General features: G+C 32.6%; 1 protein-coding gene across 1 annotated transcript in view; it reads left to right on the plus strand.

Moving 5' to 3' along the window:
* LOC126682216 (nuclear-pore anchor) overlaps positions 1–18,418 on the plus strand; it is a 39,033-nt gene extending 20,615 nt beyond the window's left edge. Inside the window, exons 22-48 of the mRNA XM_050377813.2 lie at positions 823–957; positions 1,035–1,133; positions 1,203–1,244; positions 1,324–1,377; positions 2,055–2,234; positions 2,344–2,391; positions 3,629–3,676; positions 4,142–4,225; positions 5,126–5,200; positions 5,305–5,489; positions 5,564–5,666; positions 6,081–6,197; positions 7,793–7,885; positions 9,634–9,795; positions 9,877–9,930; positions 10,568–10,678; positions 11,322–11,399; positions 11,545–11,694; positions 11,765–11,836; positions 13,131–13,286; positions 13,400–13,453; positions 13,570–13,657; positions 13,738–13,805; positions 13,920–14,051; positions 14,251–14,355; positions 16,452–16,626; positions 16,786–18,418. Coding sequence (XP_050233770.1) covers positions 823–957; positions 1,035–1,133; positions 1,203–1,244; positions 1,324–1,377; positions 2,055–2,234; positions 2,344–2,391; positions 3,629–3,676; positions 4,142–4,225; positions 5,126–5,200; positions 5,305–5,489; positions 5,564–5,666; positions 6,081–6,197; positions 7,793–7,885; positions 9,634–9,795; positions 9,877–9,930; positions 10,568–10,678; positions 11,322–11,399; positions 11,545–11,694; positions 11,765–11,836; positions 13,131–13,286; positions 13,400–13,453; positions 13,570–13,657; positions 13,738–13,805; positions 13,920–14,051; positions 14,251–14,355; positions 16,452–16,626; positions 16,786–18,125 — 4,008 coding nt within the window. The 3' untranslated portion in view covers positions 18,126–18,418. The remainder of the gene's footprint in view (positions 1–822; positions 958–1,034; positions 1,134–1,202; positions 1,245–1,323; positions 1,378–2,054; positions 2,235–2,343; positions 2,392–3,628; positions 3,677–4,141; positions 4,226–5,125; positions 5,201–5,304; positions 5,490–5,563; positions 5,667–6,080; positions 6,198–7,792; positions 7,886–9,633; positions 9,796–9,876; positions 9,931–10,567; positions 10,679–11,321; positions 11,400–11,544; positions 11,695–11,764; positions 11,837–13,130; positions 13,287–13,399; positions 13,454–13,569; positions 13,658–13,737; positions 13,806–13,919; positions 14,052–14,250; positions 14,356–16,451; positions 16,627–16,785) is intronic.
* The last annotated feature ends 4,254 nt before the right edge of the window (positions 18,419–22,672 follow it).

The following is a 22,672-nucleotide window of genomic DNA, read 5'->3' on the forward strand; positions in this document are numbered from 1 at the left end:
TTAAATTTTCCGTTTTCAATTGTACCCCAATATTTTAATTTTTGTTAATTTTTTTACATAAATGATGAAATCATTCAATTAATTAAGTGTAAACATGAAATTAAATTCTTTTTTATTCAAAAAAGTACAAATAAGTCCTTTATTTTTAAAAACTAACTAAAAACCATAATCAAATTAACGCTAATTTAAATTCTTAATTAATTTAACTAAATTTAAAAAAAATTAAAAATATACAATTAATATATGCGAGACATGGAGAATGTTTTAAACAAATTTCCAAACGCAAAATATGTTAATTTAATTTTTCAGGGTACAATTGAAACACAAAAATGTAAAATAGGGTAAATTTGACAACTTTTCAACGTCAGGGTATGATTGAAAAGGGGCTAAAAGGTCGGGGTTTTTTAAGACATTAGGCCTATATTTAAATATACATGATTGAATCTATTCTATGAAAGATTTGAATCTATACTAGTAAATATAATTAATGATTTTTCTGTAATCAAATTTATTTTCTAATATGTTTTTTTACAATTACAGCTGTAACAGATAGGAAGAATGTAATGCTAAAGAAATTGAAAATGAAAATTGTGAAGTAAATAAGGCAGAGAAAAGTCAAACTGAAAATGATTTTAATTCTTTTTATCTCTACTTAATTTAAAAGATTTAAAGGATTTCACTCCCACTCATGATGAATTGAATCCAAGACCTATTGGTTTTAGGTGGGACGTTCTTACCACTTGAGCTAACCTGCCTCATCTATTTTATCTTTGTAAGCACAACTAGATACTGAATTCTGTTATTGGCTTTGATAAATGACAGCAAAATGAATTAATTAGCGTCAGATCAAGGAATGTGGAGTTCACACAACTCATAGTTGATTACCAAAGAAAAGTCCGAGAAAGTTCAGAAGCAATGCATGCATTTGAGGAGCAATCTCGGAAGTTAAATATGGAGGTAAAAATCTTTTTCATTGAGACATCAAATTTTGTGTTTTCTTAAACTTTTGAACTATACATCATATTTCTCGACAGTTATCTGTTCTCAAGCATGAAAAGGAGATGTTGGCAAATGCTGAAAAAAGGGCTTCTGATGAAGTTCGTAGTTTGTCAGAGAGAGTCTATCGCTTGCAGGTTGGAAAAATAATTCTATCTGTGAAGTATAATTTTCTAGATGTATTTAATTTCTTGTTCTATATGCAGGCTAGCTTGGACGCTATACATAGTGCTGAGGAGGTTCGCGAGGTATGATCTGATTTTACTTTTATGGCTCTAAACTCTTTGGTTATAATTTTTGATTTGGTGATTTCTTTGGGTACTTTAGGAAGCAAGAGCTGCTGAGAGGAGAAAACAAGAGGATTCTATAAAACAAATTGAGGTTTGATTCAATTTGTTAAAAATATTTTCTTTGTTGTTTTTCCTATCTTCCATATAATGTGTGATCTGGTGAGTTTAGTTTCCTTAATATAAGTGAAATTCATTTAGTAGTGTTTATTCCATTGCATAACAGTCTATTGAAGATGCTAATTTACTGTTCAAGGCTCTACCTGGAAATGACAGATATTGTGTGGTCATTCATTTTTCTAAACCTTTTTGTATCTATTAATTTTCTTGGGAAGCTGTTAGAAATGTTAACTGTAGCTCACTGAAATGGAACTTTATTCGGATACATTATTTTAGCCGTGTAGCTACTATTTAGTTGATATATTGAAGACATGGGGAATCTCAATAAAGATAGTTTTGTGGAATTCGCTAGTTTTGTATTAGTAGTGGCTTTACTGACAAATTCCATTCGCCTAATCACCATTATACCCTTAACTTTTTTTTATACCCTTACTTACTGCAAACAATTAGGATAAATTAACTAGATCTATTGTTATGTATCTATATTCAAATTTGATTGGAATTTAGTACCTGTACTGTAAATGTATTTCAAATTATGAATTACTGGGTCAATTGAACTAGATACTCTGACATTACCCTAATGAGAACTTGACGTAAGCTTATGTCAATCTTTATTTGCACATTATCTCCTAAGAAGATTTTTGTGTGCAGAGAGAATGGGCCGAGGCAAAGAAAGAGCTGGAACAGGAGCGAAGTAATGTCAGATGTCTGACATCCGACCGTGGAGAAACTATGAAAAATTCCATGAGGCAACTTGAGGAAATGCAGAAACTTTTAGCTAATGGACATCATGCTGTTTCTGCTGCTGAGATCAGGGCTGCTGTTGCTGAGGTATTCTTGCTTCATTAATTAATGTAGTAAGTTATGTTTTATTTTTAGAAGATTCAGATTCTTTTATCTGATGAGTATGTATAATTCCCGTTTGTCAATGATTTGGCAGGCCAAATTGGCTGACTTGGAGAAAAAGGTGCAAACTTCTTATGCAAAGGTGCAGCTTCCAATAGATGTCTAGCTATCAATTTATTGGACGAAATGTGCTATTTTAAAACACAACTATCTGTTTATCCTGTGGTCGTTAAATGTTAATGTTATTCACTAAATTATAGAGTTTTCAACTATTTTGTAGGGTAAATTGCTGTTGCGTACTTGTAGCCATCTTTTCAATATATTGGAAATTCCATCAAAAAAATTTACAGTCGAATTCATATTTATTGGATATGTTGGCGAAATTATTTTTTCTAAGACAAGTAGTTTTTTAGTATAATGATAATGAAAATAAACGAGTGATTAAATTCATGATGTGAAATACTAAATAAGTTAATACAGTAGCATCAGAATTTTTGTGAAAAGATATACAGATTTTAGTAAATCTTTAAATGTAATCTTTAATTTAAATTCTTCTAACTCTCCGTTTCTCTTTATGTTATTTGGAATTTTATAGTTTTTTAAGTGTTACCGGCTATCAAATTAAAAATATCTTATAAATAAAGTTCTAAAATTATCCCTTTTTCGTTTTTTTAACATTTATTCATTAGATTCAGTAGTGATCGTAAATTTCATATTTGGCTTCTATAAGTGGTACTTCAAATATTTGTGCTGGAGCCTGGAGGTGATCGGTTTGAAGAATTGTTTGATTATTATTTGATTTAAAGTGTTAGATCTTCAAGGTCATTGCATATCTATATGGGAATGTTTTTCAAAATTATTTCGAGTCATTTTATGAAATTGAAAAAATTCATTGTAACACCAGTTTTGACGATCCAAGATGGTCTATCGCAAGCTGATAGCAATCTTTTTATTTCTCTTTTATGCTACTAGGCTGTACATATATTTGTTTTATTGTCTACATGATGATCGTTTCTATGTCTGTTTTTTTTTGGAATGTTAGCACGTTTTCAATCATGTTCTTTTTTCCTTGTTTATATCTAAAGCTGCCATGTTAAGTGTAAGGGAAGTGATTTGAACCGTGGTTAGTCCTTAAATTTATGAAGAATTATGGAATTGTGGACTATAGACGTGTATTGCTGTGTTCCTGCATCATTTTTAGTTGTATATAAGAGCCATTTTTTATTATCCTAATTTTTTTTAATGTTATTGATATTATTTTCTTATACAAGATTGTTCTTTTATTATGTTCCTATTTTTTTCAATCATTTATATTGTTTGTTTGGTTTCATGTTATTTAAATCCAACTTTCATTTTGTACTCTGGCCCTACTGATGCAGGAATCTGTGGAAAACGGCGGCATTCCCTCCTCTAATTTAACTACTGAGGTTAGAGCTTTTGATTCTGTGAGACTTTATTGGTGTTTGTGCTTAAATTAGTTTCATGGCCTTTGGGTGCATTTTTTGTTCCACTCATAATGTATTTCTGATTAAACAATCTATCGTCAATAGCTTTGTGGAATAACTCTTTCCTCTTGTAGGCTCATGAACATCATCAAAAAACTTAATATCTATTCCCTTTTATTTTTTGCTTTATTTTGTAATAGAGAACCACACTTAGAAACTCTCTCAACGAACTCCCTATTTTTACTCCCTTCTTTTTCTAAAATATTTTAAGGAGCCATTTTCTCACTCCTTGTGTTTATAAGGTGGAACATGCACATATTCTGAGGCAAGTTAAATAAAGAGTTGAATTATATATAATATAGCAGGGAATAAAATAGTGTTTTTGGGATACTCCAAAAGCATTGTAATCTAAGATTTATCTCTCTTTTTTTGTTAAATCTGTTCCAGGACGTCACAGAGCTGTCTAGGGCAGAAAAAGAAATTGAAAAACTAAAACAGGAAACGAAAGATAACAAGGAGCATATGGAGCAGGTGCTTACTTTGGTCATGATGTAATTATTTAATACAATGCCTACATACACTCAGTGTAGTTAAAGGTGCTCGCCTGGTGCGCCTAGGCGCTCAGACGAGGCGCCAAAGCCTGATGGCGCCTCTAGACCATCCAGTTGAGGTGCCTTCAGTCAGGCGAGCGCTCTCCTTGGCTCGCCTGAAAGTATGAAAAAGGCGTGCTTTTTTGATTTTTTTTTTCTTTTACGTTTTTTAGGTGATTTTTACTCTAATTTCGACATTTCTATTTGATGCCTTAATTAGTGGGTTTTATTTGAAAGTTACGAGACTTTTTATACAAATTCCTATATTTTTGCTCTTTCAGGAAGTTTAAAAGTCTCAAGTTTCTATTTAAGTGTTAGGTTTAAGTAAAACTTAACTTTAAATTAAAATACACGATAAGTAAAAAAAAAGAGCAGAGCTTTGGAAATTAAGAGTTTTAGCTTTATGTTTTATGACTTTTTATTAAATATCTGTATAAATATATATATTTAATATTTTTTAGATATATGCGCCTTACTTGGCTCGGGCGGGCGCTTTTTTTGCACTTTCCGCCTTGGGCGATATATGGCTATCTCACCTTTAACCACACTGCTTACACTAAATCAATCCAAAAGTTTAAGTTTTCAGGTGAGACTTCAACCATTATTTTGTTCAAGTACAGCCCGCACACAAATGACCATTGAGCTCAAGCATGAACAAGCACAAACCCTTCTTACCTCGTGTTCAAATTTTTTAGTAACCAACTGGGGTTGCTTAGACTTTTTGATTAGAAGCTCTGATACCATGTGAAATAATCAATCTAACTCAAAAGTTTAAACCTTGTGAGACTTTAACAATGATTTTATTACCTTTTACACACTAAAAGTTGCACATTTTTTGCAGTATAAGAGCATAGCGCAGGTAAATGAATCTGCACTAAAGCAGATGGAAGTTGCTCATGAAAACTTCAAAATTGAGGTATTTCCCAGTTTCAATCAAGGTTTAAGAGCTGAATTTTACTAATGGCATGTATTTACACGTGCACATTGATACCCACATCTGAATGTGTTAAATATTTATAGTCTGAAAGGTTGAAGGAATCATTAGAAGCTGAAGTTCGCTCACTCAGAGAGAGAACTTCAGAGCTTGAAAATGAATTAAAATTGAAGTCTGAAGAATTAGCCTCTGCTACTGCGGGAAATGATGATGCTCTTACTTCTGCCTATACTGAAATAGCTGCTCTGAAGGAAGAAAGCTTAAGTAAAATGTGAGACGCTGTTTTCATATTGTAATTTTAGTTTCTATTTCTATCGGTTTGTCATTATAGTCTCTTGGATATAGCTCTCAAATTAGGGACTTGGAAAGTCAAGTTTCTGCTCTAAAAGAAGATCTAGCGAAGGAACATCAGCGCTGGCGTGTTGCTCAAGATAACTACGAAAGACAGGTCTTTTGTTGTTTATTCTTTAGATGATTGTCGGAAACTTTTCGTTCTGATCTTAAATGTGAACAAATGGCTATAACTATTGCATTTCTAAGCAACAATTATGATGTAATTGTTTCTTTGTAGCATTTGTCTTGACGCTGCTGTACCTTGTTTGTGCCACTTGATTTTGGACTTTGTTAGTCACATAGGGACTTGCAAGTTTCATGCATGTATTAATCAGTCTTATCAATTCTTCACGAGGTCTCCATCTGGAGGATAGGAATGTGTTTAATTTTGTATATATTTTATTGTGATTAAATGTTAATGCTGAAAAATGTATTTAATATCTTCATAACATAATTTGGTATCTTTCATGCTTGAGGTGAATTCATTCTGCTCTATTTTTGCTTGATTTTAGATCTGTCTGTTTATTAGGTTCTTCTGCAATCTGAAACAATTAAGGAGTTGACGAGAACCTCACAGGCTTTGGCCAAGCTCCAACAGGAATCATCTGATCTGCGTAAATTGGCAGATGAACAGAAAATTGAAAATGTAACGTTCCTTGACTTCCCCTTTCCTTTTCAATTAGCATGGTTTTCATGCATTGTTTTGTTTCTTTTGTCCAGTTATTTTGAAAGTTTCCATCTTGTTGCCTGTTGTGGTATCATCGTTAAAGAATTGGACAAGAAGCTTTAGCGTGTATTTAAAAAATTGATGTTGGATAATTTCTGCATTATTATGCAGCTCTAGCATTCATATGATTCTCAGGATAAATCCCAATGCTTTATTGAAAACTAACCCAATATAAGTAAAAGACATTAAATTAGATTTCATAATATAGATTAAAAAGAAACCTAAATAAATCCATTTAGCAATTTTGGCTTTGTTGCTGCTACATTACTTAGTCTCCTGGCCTATGATGTTTTAAAGATTTTCCTGATACCTGACATTTTTTGGGTGGGTAGTGGTGATTAATTCTCTTGTAAACAGTGGTTCAGGTGATGTTGGATAGCTTAGGGTAAACTATCCTACGGTATAGTCATGGAAGCTAATGAATTTGACAGGTTAAAATCTTCAAGACATGAGATTCCAGATATGAATAGTAAGGAAAATGTAGAAAAAATAAACTCCCCCTGTCCCATTTTAGAAGTTCCACTTTATTCTACACAAAGATTAAGAACCCGTTAATTATTAATGTTTTTCTTCCTGTTTTAGCCTTACTAATGGCAGTATAGTTCTCTTTAATTTTTTTAAAAGATGACTATAAAAAGGGTAAAAAGAGAAGTTTAATGTAAAATTACTCTAGAAATAGAAATGAGACGCTTACATCTAAATTATCTGTTAGCTCTCAAAATTCTCCATAAAATCTAACCATACAACATAAAAGTATATATATACTGAAAAGAAACCTGAAACTACTAGTCTAGAATAAATTTTCCTTAAAGTAGGAAAATTAAACTAAAACTAATTAAAGTTCTATTTACAAATCCATAATTAAGAATTCCTAATCCTAAGTAATCTAAAAGGAAATGCTTTATTCTCTAATTAAGAATTTCAGATGTGTTAATTCAAGGTACTTAACGTGAGCAAGAAACCTTTATGTTGTTTGACAGTATGGCAGCTTTGTAGGCGGATGAACTATTTGTTATGTTAGCTCAACTGTCTAATTCTTTGTACTGCAAACTAGAGAGTAATATGGGTTAAGTAATAGTTACATACACATGCCTTCTTAACATTACCTGTTATTTGTGTAGACCAAGGTTGAACTGTTATAAACATTCTTTTCATAAGGGAAGATATGAATTGTGTGCATGTATAATAGTTCAGAGATAGATGAGGCAGGTTAATGTAGAAACATTGGATTTCAACATAACGGTTATCATTTTTCAAAAGGTTATTGATTGTAATCCTCTTAGATTTCAAACATGCTGTGAATCTGTGATGGTCAGTATTTATGTCTAATTTTAGAAGTATTTCTCTTCTTTGTGCTCTTTCGACCCTTTCATAGTACATCAATTCATGAATCAAATATGCTCTATTTGTTTTAGACTATGTGAAACCTTCCAATAGAATTTTTTTTAATGTTTTCTATTTATGGAGACTTCATAAATGTGGTTATGATGATATACTGTGCTTCTGAATTGCAGAATGAATTAAAGGCTAAATGGGAAGTGGATAAATCATTACTAGAGGAATCAAAAAACAAAGCTGAGAAAAAGGCTAATGAACTCGACGAACAGGTCTTTGCTTAATATGCTCTTTTATTCTAATTTACTGCCAGTCTCTTTTAATTCTTCATTTTTCTAGACTGCTTATGATTGTTTGTTTACATGCAATGGCGGACTGACTCAAATTTATGTACTATAGAATAAGATGTCCCAGATAAGTGCATTCGTAATAGCGATATGTTTGAGAGATATTAAACATACAATTAAAGGATATTAAGCAATGAATACACCTATAGCTCCATACTGTCAAAATTGGACTCGATGAAGTTAGTAGTTCAGAATATATGTTTGCTCGAAAAGACATTTTATTAAGAGTACAAAAATCACATTGCATTGAATAAAACACCAAAATATAGCACCATTATATCTTGTTGCGCGCCTTAAACCAAACATGATAGGATCAGGAGTTTTTGTTTCAAATGTGCAGTTTTTCCGCTTTATCTAGTGCTCGAATATTTAATTAACCGAATGGGGATTGCCAAGTAAATTCTAGACCTTCTGATCATAAAAGTTTGAGTTATAAGGTGGGGCTCCAACGATGGCGACTTTATCTAACAACAAGCAACTTTTGGAAGTTGGAGCTGTTTTCGATCCGGTTGCATCTCTAAGGCATACATCTCCCCCATCAAGGGGGATCAACATCTACACTTATAATTACCCCAAACAATAGACTACCATGGTGACCCCTGCAAACAAAATAATTATATGCATGCTGAAAACAACTGAGTTCATCTTGAGCACTCCTAGCATGACTAATATTTCAAGTTGTTATGAGCTCTCCTAATTTATCAGCAGGATCAATTCTCTTGGCTTGAAAACACTTATCACATTACCACTTTTTAAATTGTTATGAGCTCTCCAAATAGTATCGGCAGGATCTCTTAGCTTGAAACACATGAATTATTGATGAACTGAAGTTTGATAAAATTGCTCTGCATGGGTGAAACTGCAGTTTCAAACTTAAGAAACTGTGTAAAATGTGCAACATACACAATGCATATATAAAAAAAGATCAAAGCTTATCTAAGACTAAGTTGTGATTTTCAGCACTAGCTTTATTATATTCCATATTATTTGACATCAGGTGAACAAATCAAACTGAGCACTGTCAGATACAGTATTGTGTTTATCTTGTTGGTTATCAAGTGCTTGACACCTATGTAGCACGGACATGGGAAAACAGGACACTTGGATACGGCGAAACAGTGTTATTTTAAGATTTCTTATGTGAAAATGATGTTTTGAATCCGAAACGTCAAGTGTCTGGCACGTTTTCAAAACGGGACAGTTTATTGAATGAAGTGTTCGTGCTACTTAGCTTGACACAATTCTTTGAAAAAATTATGTGAAGTAAACACTATTGAAAACTCACAAATGGCCGTGGTTTTGTGTTGCTGATAGATCTGGGAGTATATCTCCATGAACCTTGTGCTTCATTGCAGCTGAAACACATAAGAAGAAATATTCCAAATTCTTTAGGTGGAAATTAAATGGCGATGGCTCCATCTATATTTAAAAAAAGATGGTCGGTATTTCTGGGAAACATCTTTTACTTTGCTTACTGATGATATGAAAGAATAACTGATAGTCTTTGTGCATCTATGTGATATTCAGTGTGTCCTTAATAGAAGGCTTTGTTTTATTATTGCAGAACAAAATATTTGCTATATATTCAATGTGATAGGAATAAATGTTTTATATATGTGTGGTTGCATGTTATTTGGTCCTGGATATAAACATCTCTTTGTTTTATATTGCAGAATAAGACATTGCACAATAAACTCGAGGCTTTACACTTTCAGTTGGCTGAGAAAGATCGTAGTGCTGCAGGTATTTCTTCTGGGAGAAGCACTATTGCAGATTCCCAGAGTGATACAGGGTTGCAAAATGTAATCAACTATCTTAGAAGGTCAAAGGAAATAGTAAGTATATTTCATTGCACGTGACTTGTTTTGTTCTTCAAAGAGTATGAATTTCTCTAATTTCTCCATTCCTTTCAACAGGCAGAAACTGAGATTTCTTTGCTAAAGCAGGAAAAGCTTCGGTTGCAATCCCAAGTATGAGGACATTTTACTGGCCAAATAAATTAATGTTGCCTGTTCTTCTTTCAAGTTTGGCCTAATGTTTTATTATTGTAACAAGTTCCAGTCATTTTGATACGTTGATGATGTCTACAGCTACTGTAGCTTATTTTGTTGAAAATGCTAAGATGGGTGTTTTTTTTATTACAAACAAGGAAATACACCTAATTAACAATAACACATTCAAGGAATAGAAACACCCAGCATATCTTCATCCATGCACTTTCTGACTTCATCTAGAACTGCTTTGAGAGTATTCCTACCACTAGCAAGTCTATGACCAATATTGGCCAAAAGATCTTCACATCTACTCCCCTATCTTAAAACATAAACAGTTCTAATTTCCCAAGAGTGGTCTTTATGATCTCTGGAATGCTCAATTGGTTATCTTGAGAAGGCATTTATTGTTATTTGATACTGAATTTCAGATGTCCTTTTGCTTTTGTATTCTTGTAGCACATGTGATATATTTAACATTTGTTAATGGATTGTGATTAGGATTGTGGTATTATGAAGTTTGATCGTGTTTATTAAAATTTTATCTAGCTGGTTTTGCCTTTATTCAGTTTCTCCACAAAATATTGACAATTCCTGTTATATGTGACCTGTGTAGCTTGAGAATGCTCTGAAGGCAGCAGAAACTGCTCAGGCTTCACTTCATGATAAACGTTTAAATTCGAGGACATTGTTATCAGCAGAAGAGATCAATTTGCTTCAACTTCAGGTAGTGCTTTGTTTTCTTTTGAGTTGTTAAACAAAGCTAGATACAATGGATGGACTTTTAAGTTTTTATCTATTATAATAAAAGTTTACTTTGATGCTAAAACTTGTATAGTTTGTTTAACCTAAAATTTTGTTTTTACTTTTGCATTTGAAACCATCAATGCTCTTATTTGAAATGTTAATTTCTAATATTAATGTTTTTACTTCTTATTTCTTTTGTGTTATGGTCCCGCGAATAGGATCTCCTCACGGGTCTATTCACCGGGAAATTTGCTAGATTTCCTTTGCTTCCTACTTTCTTCAAGCGACCTATTCTTTTCAAACTTTAATTGAATTTATTCATGATTTATTATTCCAAATTCCATCTCTTTAAATAGAGAAGAAACTTTCCTGATTACAATAGGTAATTTAAAATAGTCCTAATTAGAATAGGTATCTAGAAGAATCCCATTCTAATTATAAAACATAAACTATCACTCAATAAGAAATAAATAAAACTACTTCCTAAATAAGTCAGAGACTTATATTTATTTGCTAATTAGTAGAATAACTAAATACTTAAGCTAAAATGTAGGAATTTATTATGATAGCTTACAGCTATCATAACATTTTGCCTGACATATATCTTGAAAATTCTCTTGCAGGTTGGCGAACTGAACTTACTGCGTGAAAGCAATATGCAAATGAGAGAGGAGAACAAGCAAAATTTTGAAGAATGCCAGGTATCATATACGATGGTTTAGAACTTATGTTTCTTTCTCATCTCTATATTTCCTTTTTTGAAACATCTCCGTCTCTATGTTTGTTTGACAATCTTTTGACAGTATTTTGTGTGCATTTACTAATTTGAATACATTAATTTGTTAGAAATTGCGAGAAGTAGTGCAAAAGGCTAGGGCCGAGTATGATAGTCTAGAATCTCTATTGAGGGAGAGAGAAGTTGAGATAGAAGCTTCCAAGAAGAAGATTGAAATGGAAAGGATGGAGAAAGATCACCTGGAAAAGAGGCTTTCTGAGGTATTTCACCTATTGTTTAATTTGGCTTGAAAATATTTTCATTGTACTACTCTTACACATATTTTTGCAGGTGCTTAAGAGGTCAGGTAATATTGATTTTGAGGATTATAATCGAATGAAGAATGACATTCAAGAGATTCAGGTAACCTTTTTTCTTGTTTGATTTTGTTTCCCTAAACATTGGTTGATTCCTATCTTTCGCTTACAACGATAATTCAGATGAATTTTGGGTAGTTTTAATTATTTAAGTTAAGCAATAGATACAATCAATAACAATCTATACATTAATTAATTTGATCTTCTGTTTTATCAAATTTAAATTTTTCATAATCGGCTACTTGGATCCATATCAAAGTCGACTTATCAGCTAACTCTTAGGATCTTTTGGTAAAGTGGCTTAACAATGGATACTTTTAAAAAAATGTTGAAATTCAAATGGAGAATCAAATTTGTGTTTTGTAAATTGTAAATATGAATCGTAAGATTCAGTATAGATTTTCAAAAGTAATTAATTTTAAACAAAATATGCTAATATATGAGAAAATTGAACATTTCACATTGTGATTGAGGAATGTAATTTTAAATAAAAAATATAGATTTAAGAACTTATTGTGATCAATTCTTTAATACCATACATGCTTATATACTGTCAAATAACCAATCAATTCAAAAGTTTACGCTGTTAGGCAAGGTTCTGGTTCCGGTTATGATTATATTATCTGTAATATTACCGCCAACATAAAAGTTCATTGGAAGTTGAAGCATAAATAAGTAAAGGCTATTCAACTTACCAAATAAGTACTGCTAAGAATCAAACTTTAGACCTTTTGATCAAAGAGACTCTGATGTTTTTTCAAATTATTAATTAACCGAAAAACTTTAAGCTGTTTTGTGAGGCTTCAATGATATTATGTTTTATTTCTAAATGCGCATCTGACTTTAGATTGATATAATATATTAGAATATGCTATGTGTGTTTATTATTTGGGATATGAGAAAAGACTGTAAATCGATGCACTAAGGGGTTAATGGAATGTGAGTAGAAGATACAAGTGCTTATGCAATAGGGTTTGCTCATTTCCTTTTACTGTTTAGGTGTACGTAATTTTCCGCTTTCAAGTGATTATCCTAGTTCAAATATAGTTCAAAGTGATTAGCAGCCCTTCTAATCTTGGTATTCTTACCAAAAAAAAGAAATATGGAAGAAAGGAAATATCGAAACCATTTATACAATTGACATTTGCGATACGCCAACTAATACATTGCATTGTTTGTGCATTTATCAGTAAATCTATTCTTAAATAATGCCATAAATAATGCATCTTAGTTTTTTTGAATGTTGTGCTATACTGTTTGTTATGATTGGTAGTTACTTTTTTCTCCATAAATAATGCCACATGTTCTTACTTTTTGCAAATTTTGGCGAACTCCTTCAGGAGAAAATGAAAGAGAAGGAATCCGAGATAGATGAAGCCAAGAACCTCGTGTTAAAACAAGAGGAGACTGTGTTAAAACTGCAGCAAGATCTTTCCAAGAGCGAATTAGATTTGAGTCAGAGAGAGAAAAGGATACATGAGATTTTGCAAACTGAGGTACATTCATGTACATGTGTATGCGCGCATGCCAGTGCACGTGCACGTACATGCTACACCGTGTTGTCTTTTCAAGATTTTAATTTGTTCTGTTTTTATGGCTTCACTTTCAGGCTGGTAATAAATCAGACTTGGAAAGGCAGAAGAAGTTGGTCATTCAGTTGAAGGTGCACGTTACATATTGCTTTGACGTTTTTGCTTCCATATCAATTATCAACTAGCAAGAGCGAATTAGATGTTATGATCATTAAATTGGATTCTACTATTTGTTTCTATTTGGTAGAAAAAATCTGAAAGTTTATTAAGGGAGAAGGATGAATTCAGCAAGGAAAAACAGGCACTTTCCAAGCAGATTGAGGACCTGAAACAAGGTGCTGCTTTTAACATAAAATAGAAGATAAATATTTTCTAGCTATCATCTTCTCATTTGATCTTCAATTCTACATTCTAGGTAAGAGGTCACTTGGAAATGCCAGTGGCGAGCAGGTCATGAAAGAGGAGAAAGAACATAGAATACAGGTTAGTTTGTTTGTTTTTTTTGCCAAAGGTACAAGTTTGTTTGATAATGGATTTGTTTCTATCTAGCGCTTTTCTGTTATAAACTTTACACTCTGACTTGCATCATGCTCTCAGATTCTGGAAAAAATTCTTGAGAGGCAGAGAGATGAATTGAAAAAGGAGAAAGAGGATCGTCGGGCAGAAAAAGAGAAGAATCTTAAAGCTGTAGAAAACTTGATTGTGGAGAAAGTCAAACAGGTTGAACAGGTAGGCCGTGTCGTTCACAGAAAAATTGACTTGCATATTATGATTCATGTGAGAATCTGATGGTGTTTCAGCTTTCTTTTTAAATGTATGCATTTTTTCTTTGGTTTTATGCTAAGAAAATTGAACCCTAGTCCTAATTGTTTAACTTAAACATGATGAATTTCATGTTGTATTTGCTGCTTTCTTATCAATATCTTAGGAGAAGTCAAAGTTCACAAATAGACTTGAGGAACATAAGGAGGCATTGAGGCGTCTGTCTGATGAACTAGAAAAGCTTAAGCATGCTGAAGGAAATCTTCCAGAGGTGAATTCTTTTATTTGATAAGTGGGCTTTCTGTTCCTTTTTGTGTAATTACAATCTTTTTGGTATATTTTTATTGCCAGTTGTGTATGCTTCATGCGTTTATATGGTATTGTGTTTTCAAGTCTTACATGCGACTCTATGACTGTTTGGTTATAGAAATTGAAATAGCGTTTTGAGGAAAAAAAACTCTCAAACCACTTCTTGAGGAAGCATGTGCTTCCTGCTTTGACAGAAATAACTTGTAGTAACCACAAACAAAGTTGTCCAACTGAATTCTAAACTCATTGTATGTCGATGAATGTGGTAAGGTGCTATAGCTAGACTACAATTGTCATCAGTTGAAACTACAAAACCCGTATAAGTTGGAAATTGCCTTCCAAATAAGATCATACAGTTCCTATAGAACTTATCACTGAGATACTTCCTCTTAGATGTTTTAACCAAAGAGCATGCGGATCCCAAAATCACATAGTTTCGCATTTTAAAAATAAATTCTCAGGTAATTGAACTTGTTAAATATTTATTCAAGGCTTAACCCTCTATTAGGTCCTTAAACTGTATTTTGTCTCTTTCTAGTCCTGAACTCAGGAAAAACGTGTCTTCAAGTCCTTCGATTAATCTTTGTTACAAATTCCATTAGTTATGTGGCATTTTTTTAACAACTCGCCATTTTAGGAGCGTGAATCGCACACTCTTAGCGGAAGGACTTAAAGATACATTTTTTTATAAGGTAAGGGATCAGAAAGAGAAAGACCAGTTATTCAAAAGACGTATAGTTTAAGGACCTAATAATGGGTTTATCCTTCATTCAATTCATTGCATTGGGATGGAGAGAAGTTTGGTTATCCATTTAATATATTTTCTTGGGCATTTGTACCATATTGCATATGGATGAAGGAAACCCCTATGAATGTTCAGCTGCTCTAGGAGGTTTTTTTTCCACCAGCAGGTTTTTAAAAATTAACTCCATTTATTGTGGTGTAGATGGCAGACATGCCTTTATTCTTGGGTTTGATAGGATTCCTTATGAGGGTTATCTTTTAATTAGAATAACTCTCCTGCAAGCTACTGATAATATTAATATTTCTAAAATCTCTGATTTACTTATTAACTTTGTATTACTTATTAATTAATACTATTTTAGTTATTCCTGTCCTATTTTCTTTTTTCATTAAAGGGGTGCCATTAATAGATTGCTGACTTTTTAGCCTAAAGTTTAGTCTTCTTGTGGCCTAGTAAATCTGATTGTTGTAGTATGGCATTTGATGTGTGCTAATATTCATATCTCAATTTAGTAGGCTTACATTTATTTTTTTGCTAGATTAACATATGCATTAAAGTGTAAAGAAACATAAATTGTTGTGTCGAAGCCATACTCTCAGTGACATTAAATGCAATATTTGCAAGGGTGTCAGCAGTGTTTTCTTATTTCATGACTGTAATTTCATATAGACAGTGCTGTGATCATAAGTTTCTTCAATATGCTTTTGAACAATTTGTGTGGTTTTAATATGGATCACTAGTTATTTTCAAAGTTGAGATGGAAAAACTTGTGAAAAATTCTGCCTTTTAACCTGATCCCAACAAATTCTGCTGTATTCAGTATTTCAAACTCAAATCTTAAAAACATTAGAGAATTTAGGTAGGCTGTGGATGCCAATTGAAATTAAAATGGTACTGTGTTCTTTTGTCAGATGGCCAGGAAAATACATAAAATTGCATAAATACTGTAATTTGCCACATGTTTATTTGACACATAACAATCTAATGTACATGTCACACTGGTTTGCATTGTTATATTGTATTCGAAAAGAAACCGGAAGATACAAGTCTGCTAAATCATTCTTCTTGCGTGACAACAAAAAATTTAAAAAATCATTAAAGTCATGTTTGTTGTCATGTTATATGGTGTTTTTCACATCATGAACGTGAAAACATGTCTTTCATTATTTATAATTATCCCCTTGTCGTCTATTTATGTTGTGTCAAGTTTGGAAGCTCCCTTTGCTTCATAACCATGCATCATAGACTGAAATAACATGGAGTACTGATACAATGTCTATTATCATCATTGTACTGATACAACTGCATCTCAGGGTACCTCTGTGGTGCAGCTTCTATCTGGGGCTGTCTTGGATGATCTCGCTACTGCGTATGTTTTGGCTGTTGAAAGCTTTGAGAAGTCTGCTAATTCTGTTTCAGTCCAGCTTGGAGCTACTTCTCCTCCTGCACATACGTCTATTTCAGACGCTACTGGTGCACTTTCTGCAGGTAAAATCTTCATTTTCTTAATTTGTGAAAAAAGACAAAAAGAAACCAATAGAATGGGGGGAGAGAAAAAGAACATCTTGAAATTACTTACTCATGGAGATGACAGTCTTCTATTTGAACTGATAGCCACTGCCAATGTCATCTTTACTATCTGTGTAGGCCAGTTGGTTCCTTCTCAGCCCATTACAAGCTCAACTGCCAGCCCTACAAGAAGCCACTTGACTGCCAATGCAACAGAAGGAAACGAGAGAAGGATATCTGTACCTAAACCCAATAATGAAACTCGTAAGACAGGTAGAAAGTTGGTCAGGCCCCGTCTTGTTAAACCTGCTGAACCTCAGGCTAATATAGGGATGTCAGAGGTTGAAGGTTCCAACACTCGGGGGAAGGTTGCACCAGCTAACGAGTCTGAAACTCAACGTAATCTCTCTTCGTTACCTCAACCACCAGCTCGTAAGCGCCTTGCTTCAACTGCTTCGGAGCTGAATGAGCAGCCGGGTAATTCTGCGGACACCAGTACTGATATGGCACCTATGTTTAAAAAACCCAAAACTCCTGTTTCTTTACATGAGGGTGCTGAAGGTCAATCAGCCGCTCCATCGGAATGTTTGATGTCTGTGCCACCTGTTGATGAAGCTTTAGATGCAGCTGCTAGTAATATAGCTCCAGGAGCAAAAGAGGAAAGTATGGCTGAGAAAGAAGAGGCAGACAGTAGTGGGGAGAAAGATGAGCTGCCCAAAGAGTCGGAATCTGAGCTAGATGATCTGACGGAATTCCAGAATGAGAAAGATGATGGAGAAATGATTTTAGATAAGCCAAGTGGACACGGAATGGACTTGGACAGTAGTAGTTCAAAGGATCTGGCCGTGGATGACTACCAACAAACTGGGATGGAATTTGAGAGTGAGAGGGAAGAGGGAGAGCTAGGTCCTGATGGCACTGAAGTCGATGAAGGCGCCAATACGTGTAATGTAATAGGGAGCCCAGAAATTGGTGAGGGACTACCAGATGTTGACATTACTCCTGTGACTTCACCTTCTAGGATTGATGAGGATGCAGTTGCTGCTGGAATGGAGGTGGGCGAGATTAATCAATCTGAGGTTGTTAATGAAGAAAAAAATGACGAAGGTGAGGAATGTTCTGAGAAATCAATTGATGGTAATGATCAGATTGAAGTTGAGAATGATCAGAATCCTGAAATTACCTCACCAGTTGTTGAGAGTGGAGTGGTAAATACAGCAACAGAAGTTGACAGCTCAAAACATGCAATAGGATCTGAAGAAGTTAAACAGGTGTCACCTGCAACTAGTTCTTCAACTGTTGTTGATTTAGCAAAGAGAGCCAGGGAGAGGGCTATGTTGAGACAGTCCGGAGCTACAGTGCTTTCTTCTCCAGGCAACAGGGGCCGTGGGCAACCAATACGTGGCGGGCGCGGTGGGCGTAGTGCACGTGGTGGGCGTGGCGGTGGACGACCTCAGCCTCCCGGTCAACAGGGTTAATCACGTTGATTTTTAAATGCATTATTGATTAGGCTTTTTGATAGAACTAGGCCTTTTTGTTTCTCTGTAGTGGAAGAGTGTGTACATGGAAACATAGTGTAAATTGCAGGATTAGAATATAATGTTTTTTCAGGGTAGGACGATAATGATTTTTAATCATGCTTCACGTTACACCATCATCCCTTGTCCCAGCAATGTCCACTTCAAATGCTTATCTATATGTAATGGAGAACAAAAAATCACATTTTTCCTCAGTTTGCAATGAAAGTTCAAATGACTCATTTAAATACTAATGAATTCACGGTATTTTTTGTTTCTTTCATTTTCCTAAAAATTATAATATGGGAGCTGTAATTGGACATCCCCTCCAAATCCAATTGTCACAGCCATCGTTTTTTGAATTTCTAAATGGTTGTCTCACGCTCACCAGGTACAGTAGCCTCCACTGCCATTCCTAATTGATTGTAACAAATTTTAGCTAGAAAGCTGTTCGCAGAATGCATGGGTGTGAAGTCTAGAAAAACAAGAGTTATTGTTTTCTTGACAATTCTATCTTTCTATTAGTTAAGCATTTAAATTCATTTTGTTGAAATTTTAAGTTGCATAGAGGAACGGTTCAGGGTTTTAGCTACGATTACAAATAAATTTCGGCAAATGAGGCTCAAACTTTAATTTTTAGACATGTTGCCCTGTCCTGGGTACTACCTTTGCCAGCAGGTTAAAAGATTTGCCAAGTAAAACAACTCTTCGTCTCCGATTTTGGATTGGATCACTGATCAGTGATGTGCATCAGGCCATGTCTGGATCAGATTTCGCCTTGTTTGTAATCATTCTTTGGTAGACGTGGTACGCTCAAATATTCTTCTTTTCAAACAGAAAACTGAAGAGGTGCCTAGCATTATACAACGGTGTATAAGCATTCTTGAGAGCTGCAACAAGGTTGTTCCATTGATTGATTTAAATCAATAAACAGTTGCAGGTCGTTGGATCCCTCTGCTGCCTGAATTGGTTGAGCTTGACTCCAATGATGGATGGAGATCGAGCTGGTGATGTTCTTACTTCTCCAGGTTGGCTGTTGACGATGGTGCGAGATGTGCTATGGAAGCGCTGGCATTTTTATATAGGCTTCATATTGCTCGGGAGTGCTGTGTCATAATTGTAAGTAGAGGTGGCAAATGGGTGGATTTGGGCAGACTTATTTGGATTGGGCAATTTTAGTTGAGAAAATAACAAAACTATATAAAAAAACGGAAGGAAATAACTAAAACACGTAATGAGCTGAAATATTACATCACCACTTATAAAAGCTGCCAGTTTACAAAAAGTACGAAGTCAGCCTAAGGCTGACACATCGCGCGTCACATCACTTTAATACAGAAAGAGAAAGTCACCTAAGATTCTTTTATCCAATCTATTTATTTGTGCCACGTATATAAAAAAATCACGTGTCTTGGGGAAGGTAAAAGGAAAGCTTTTTTAACATGCTTTTGTTTTTATCTTTACCATGGATCCCACTACCCACTTCTTGTAGTTGATGGTTATTTGATATATGCCTATTAATTTTAATCAAACATCATTTTTAAACCAAAACGAAAAGCTTTTAAATAATGAAAGTATGAAACCTTAATATCATCACATCACATTCTTCTCGTCACTATATTATCAACTAGTTAAGGGTCAGGTTTAGTATGAATGCTCTAACATTGTCATTTTTTTTTTTGAATTAGCATATTAGTTTTTTTTTAAAAAAAAATTATAAGAATAAAAATTAAATAGTTAATTAACTTTAATAAAAACAAGTCTTAATGTGAAAAAAATACAAACCATTACGACTTATTATAATTTAAACCAAAATTTTTAATTTTTATAATAATAAACAAATTGTATTGTTTTGTTGCAATAATAGCCAAAGTTGCACTTTTTTTGCAAATTTGACCACCAATTTGATTATTATTACCACAAAAAAATACAAAAGTATATGAAAGATGTATCTAATAAATACATCTAAAAAACACACACACATATATATATATTCTTTGAGCTGTTTGTGATATGTATTGATGATGTATTCAAGATGTATCAAAAATGTATAAGAGATATATCGAAAATGTATCTCGAAAGCATTGAGGTACCAGCATTGACAAGATGACGCGTATCAAGGATATATCTATCATGTATAAATTATATATCAAAAATTTATGTAATAAATACAACTAAGAATCATGTCAAACACATTTAATGAATTAATAAATATTTAAAAATATATGTATCTGAGCTATTTGTGACATGTATCTTAGATGTATAACATATGTATTAGATATGTATCAAAGATGTATTATTGATGTATTTATTATGTATCAGTAATGTATCTGCAATGTACCGGTGGTACATCTGTGACGTATCAGATGATGTATCTATAATGTATCATTAATGTATTCAGTATGTATATACATGATATATAAATAAAAAGATGAACTAATAACAATATAATGGTGTCATAAAATTTATTACAAACTGAAGTTAATATTTGAGTTTATATAAAAAATATAAACATTTTACAATTTTATATTTTTCAGTTATTTAGCGTTTATTTTTTGTATACTAAAAGATTCAATAAAATTTAATGATAAATAGTTTTACTTTATTCAATGATTATTTAAATATTTTTTTTTAGTTTTAAGTGATATATATTTTAATTATATATTTACATTTTTTTCCTTTTGTAAGTTCCATTTTTTTCAAATGTACCTCATTTGCTATTTTACACAAGAAATAAGAAAAGAGAAATGTTGAATTTACTAAAAATTTATATAATTATAGATATATGATTAAATTTGACTTATTCTATTATTTATTATAAAATTAATATGGCATGTAATATTTGTGTAAAATAATTATTCAATTTTATAAACATTATTTCCACTTCCTTTTTTTTTAACTAATTTACGCTTTATAATTTTATAATTTTTATTTTTTCTCTATCAACTATTGCGGTTAATCTTGTAGAGAAAACCATTGTGCTATTTATCTAGTGATATATTCTATTTATAAAAAGCAAATTTAACAGTTAACAGTAAGAAAATGATAAAGAAAAAAACTACCAAAATTGTGAGTAGAGTTAGGAAATAGCTAATGACCAACAATGATAATTAGTGAAAAATTGAAAAGAATTTGAAAAAAAAAATGGCGAAAGATAGAAATAAATTGTGGAGAAAAAATTAAAATGGTAAGAAAAACCAACAATGGTAGTCTGTGAAAAAATTTAAAAAGAATTTAAAATAGAAAGAAAATAATGAAGGATATATATAGAATGTGAAAAATAAATTAAAATGAAGAAAGAGAAGAGGGGACCACGTGTAAGTAAGAGGGAGGGAGAGAGAGAAAAAAAAAGGAGGGACCACATGTGAAAGAGAGAGGGAAAAGAGGGGACCACATGTGAGAGAGAAAAAGGAGAGGACCATTTGTAGGGCTAGGATTAAGTATGTATTTAGTGTAAATTATTTCTCTTTTAAACTATTAAATGTAAATGGCAACTTAGCATTGAGTGAAAAAAATTAGACAAGTTAGCATTTTTGTAAACATTTCCCTTTTTAAGTATTTTTATGTAATTTTTCCATTTTAGTTTGGGTCACCAAAGTCCAAAAAAATTTAAAATAGAAGGTGAGATACTTGAAATCCATATCTGGATAAAAATTCGAAATCAAACTGAAAAATTCAAAAACATTCTGAAATTTTCTTTTTTTCAAAAAAAAAATTCCGAAAAAAATTCCAAAAAGAATATTTAAAAAAATATTTTGATTTTTTTTGGTTTGTACAACTTATGAATATTATTTTTGAAACAGAGTAAAATCATAATTATTTTAAATATCGAGAGAAAAGATAAATCTGAAATAACGTGAGGTATTTTTTATAACTTTTCCGCATTGAGATAAAACGTGTAAATATTTTTATTTTTTAAATAAATATGTAAATTTTTCTATGTTTTTATAATGAATAAGACCATTTATCATAGGGATTCTTACAATAGGAGTTCTAAATAAAAAAAATTATACGAATAAGCGAAAGGGTAAAAGAAAGAGAGAACAAAATATCAATGATCTATGATTCCCATATGTAAGGTTTATAAATCATCAGATAAAAGCTAATATACTAAAGCATCAATCCCAATTGATCTATATCTATAAAAAAAAAGTAATTCATTCATAAAACAAAAAATTAATAGCCTCGAGACAATAAAAACTGAGAAGATTGACTCAAGAACAAATTTAATTAGAGACTCCATTGTAAAATTAAGACCTACCATTAATGGAAAAGCAACGGGAACGACGGACCTCTAAACACATAAGATTTTATTGAAAATTTTTGAACAAAAAATATATCTTTTTTTCTTTGCATTAAATTAAAATAACAGATAAAAAAATGATATGATCCAATCTCAGACCCGTTTGAATGTAGCGGATAACAGCGGAGCCCGAGAATTGATGTGTATTCGAATCATAGGGACTAGCAATCGCCGATATGCTCATATTAGTGACGTTATTGTTGCT

Source organism: Mercurialis annua, linkage group LG5 (assembly GCF_937616625.2).
Source record: "Mercurialis annua linkage group LG5, ddMerAnnu1.2, whole genome shotgun sequence".
In the NCBI taxonomy this organism is placed as follows: domain Eukaryota; kingdom Viridiplantae; phylum Streptophyta; class Magnoliopsida; order Malpighiales; family Euphorbiaceae; genus Mercurialis; species Mercurialis annua.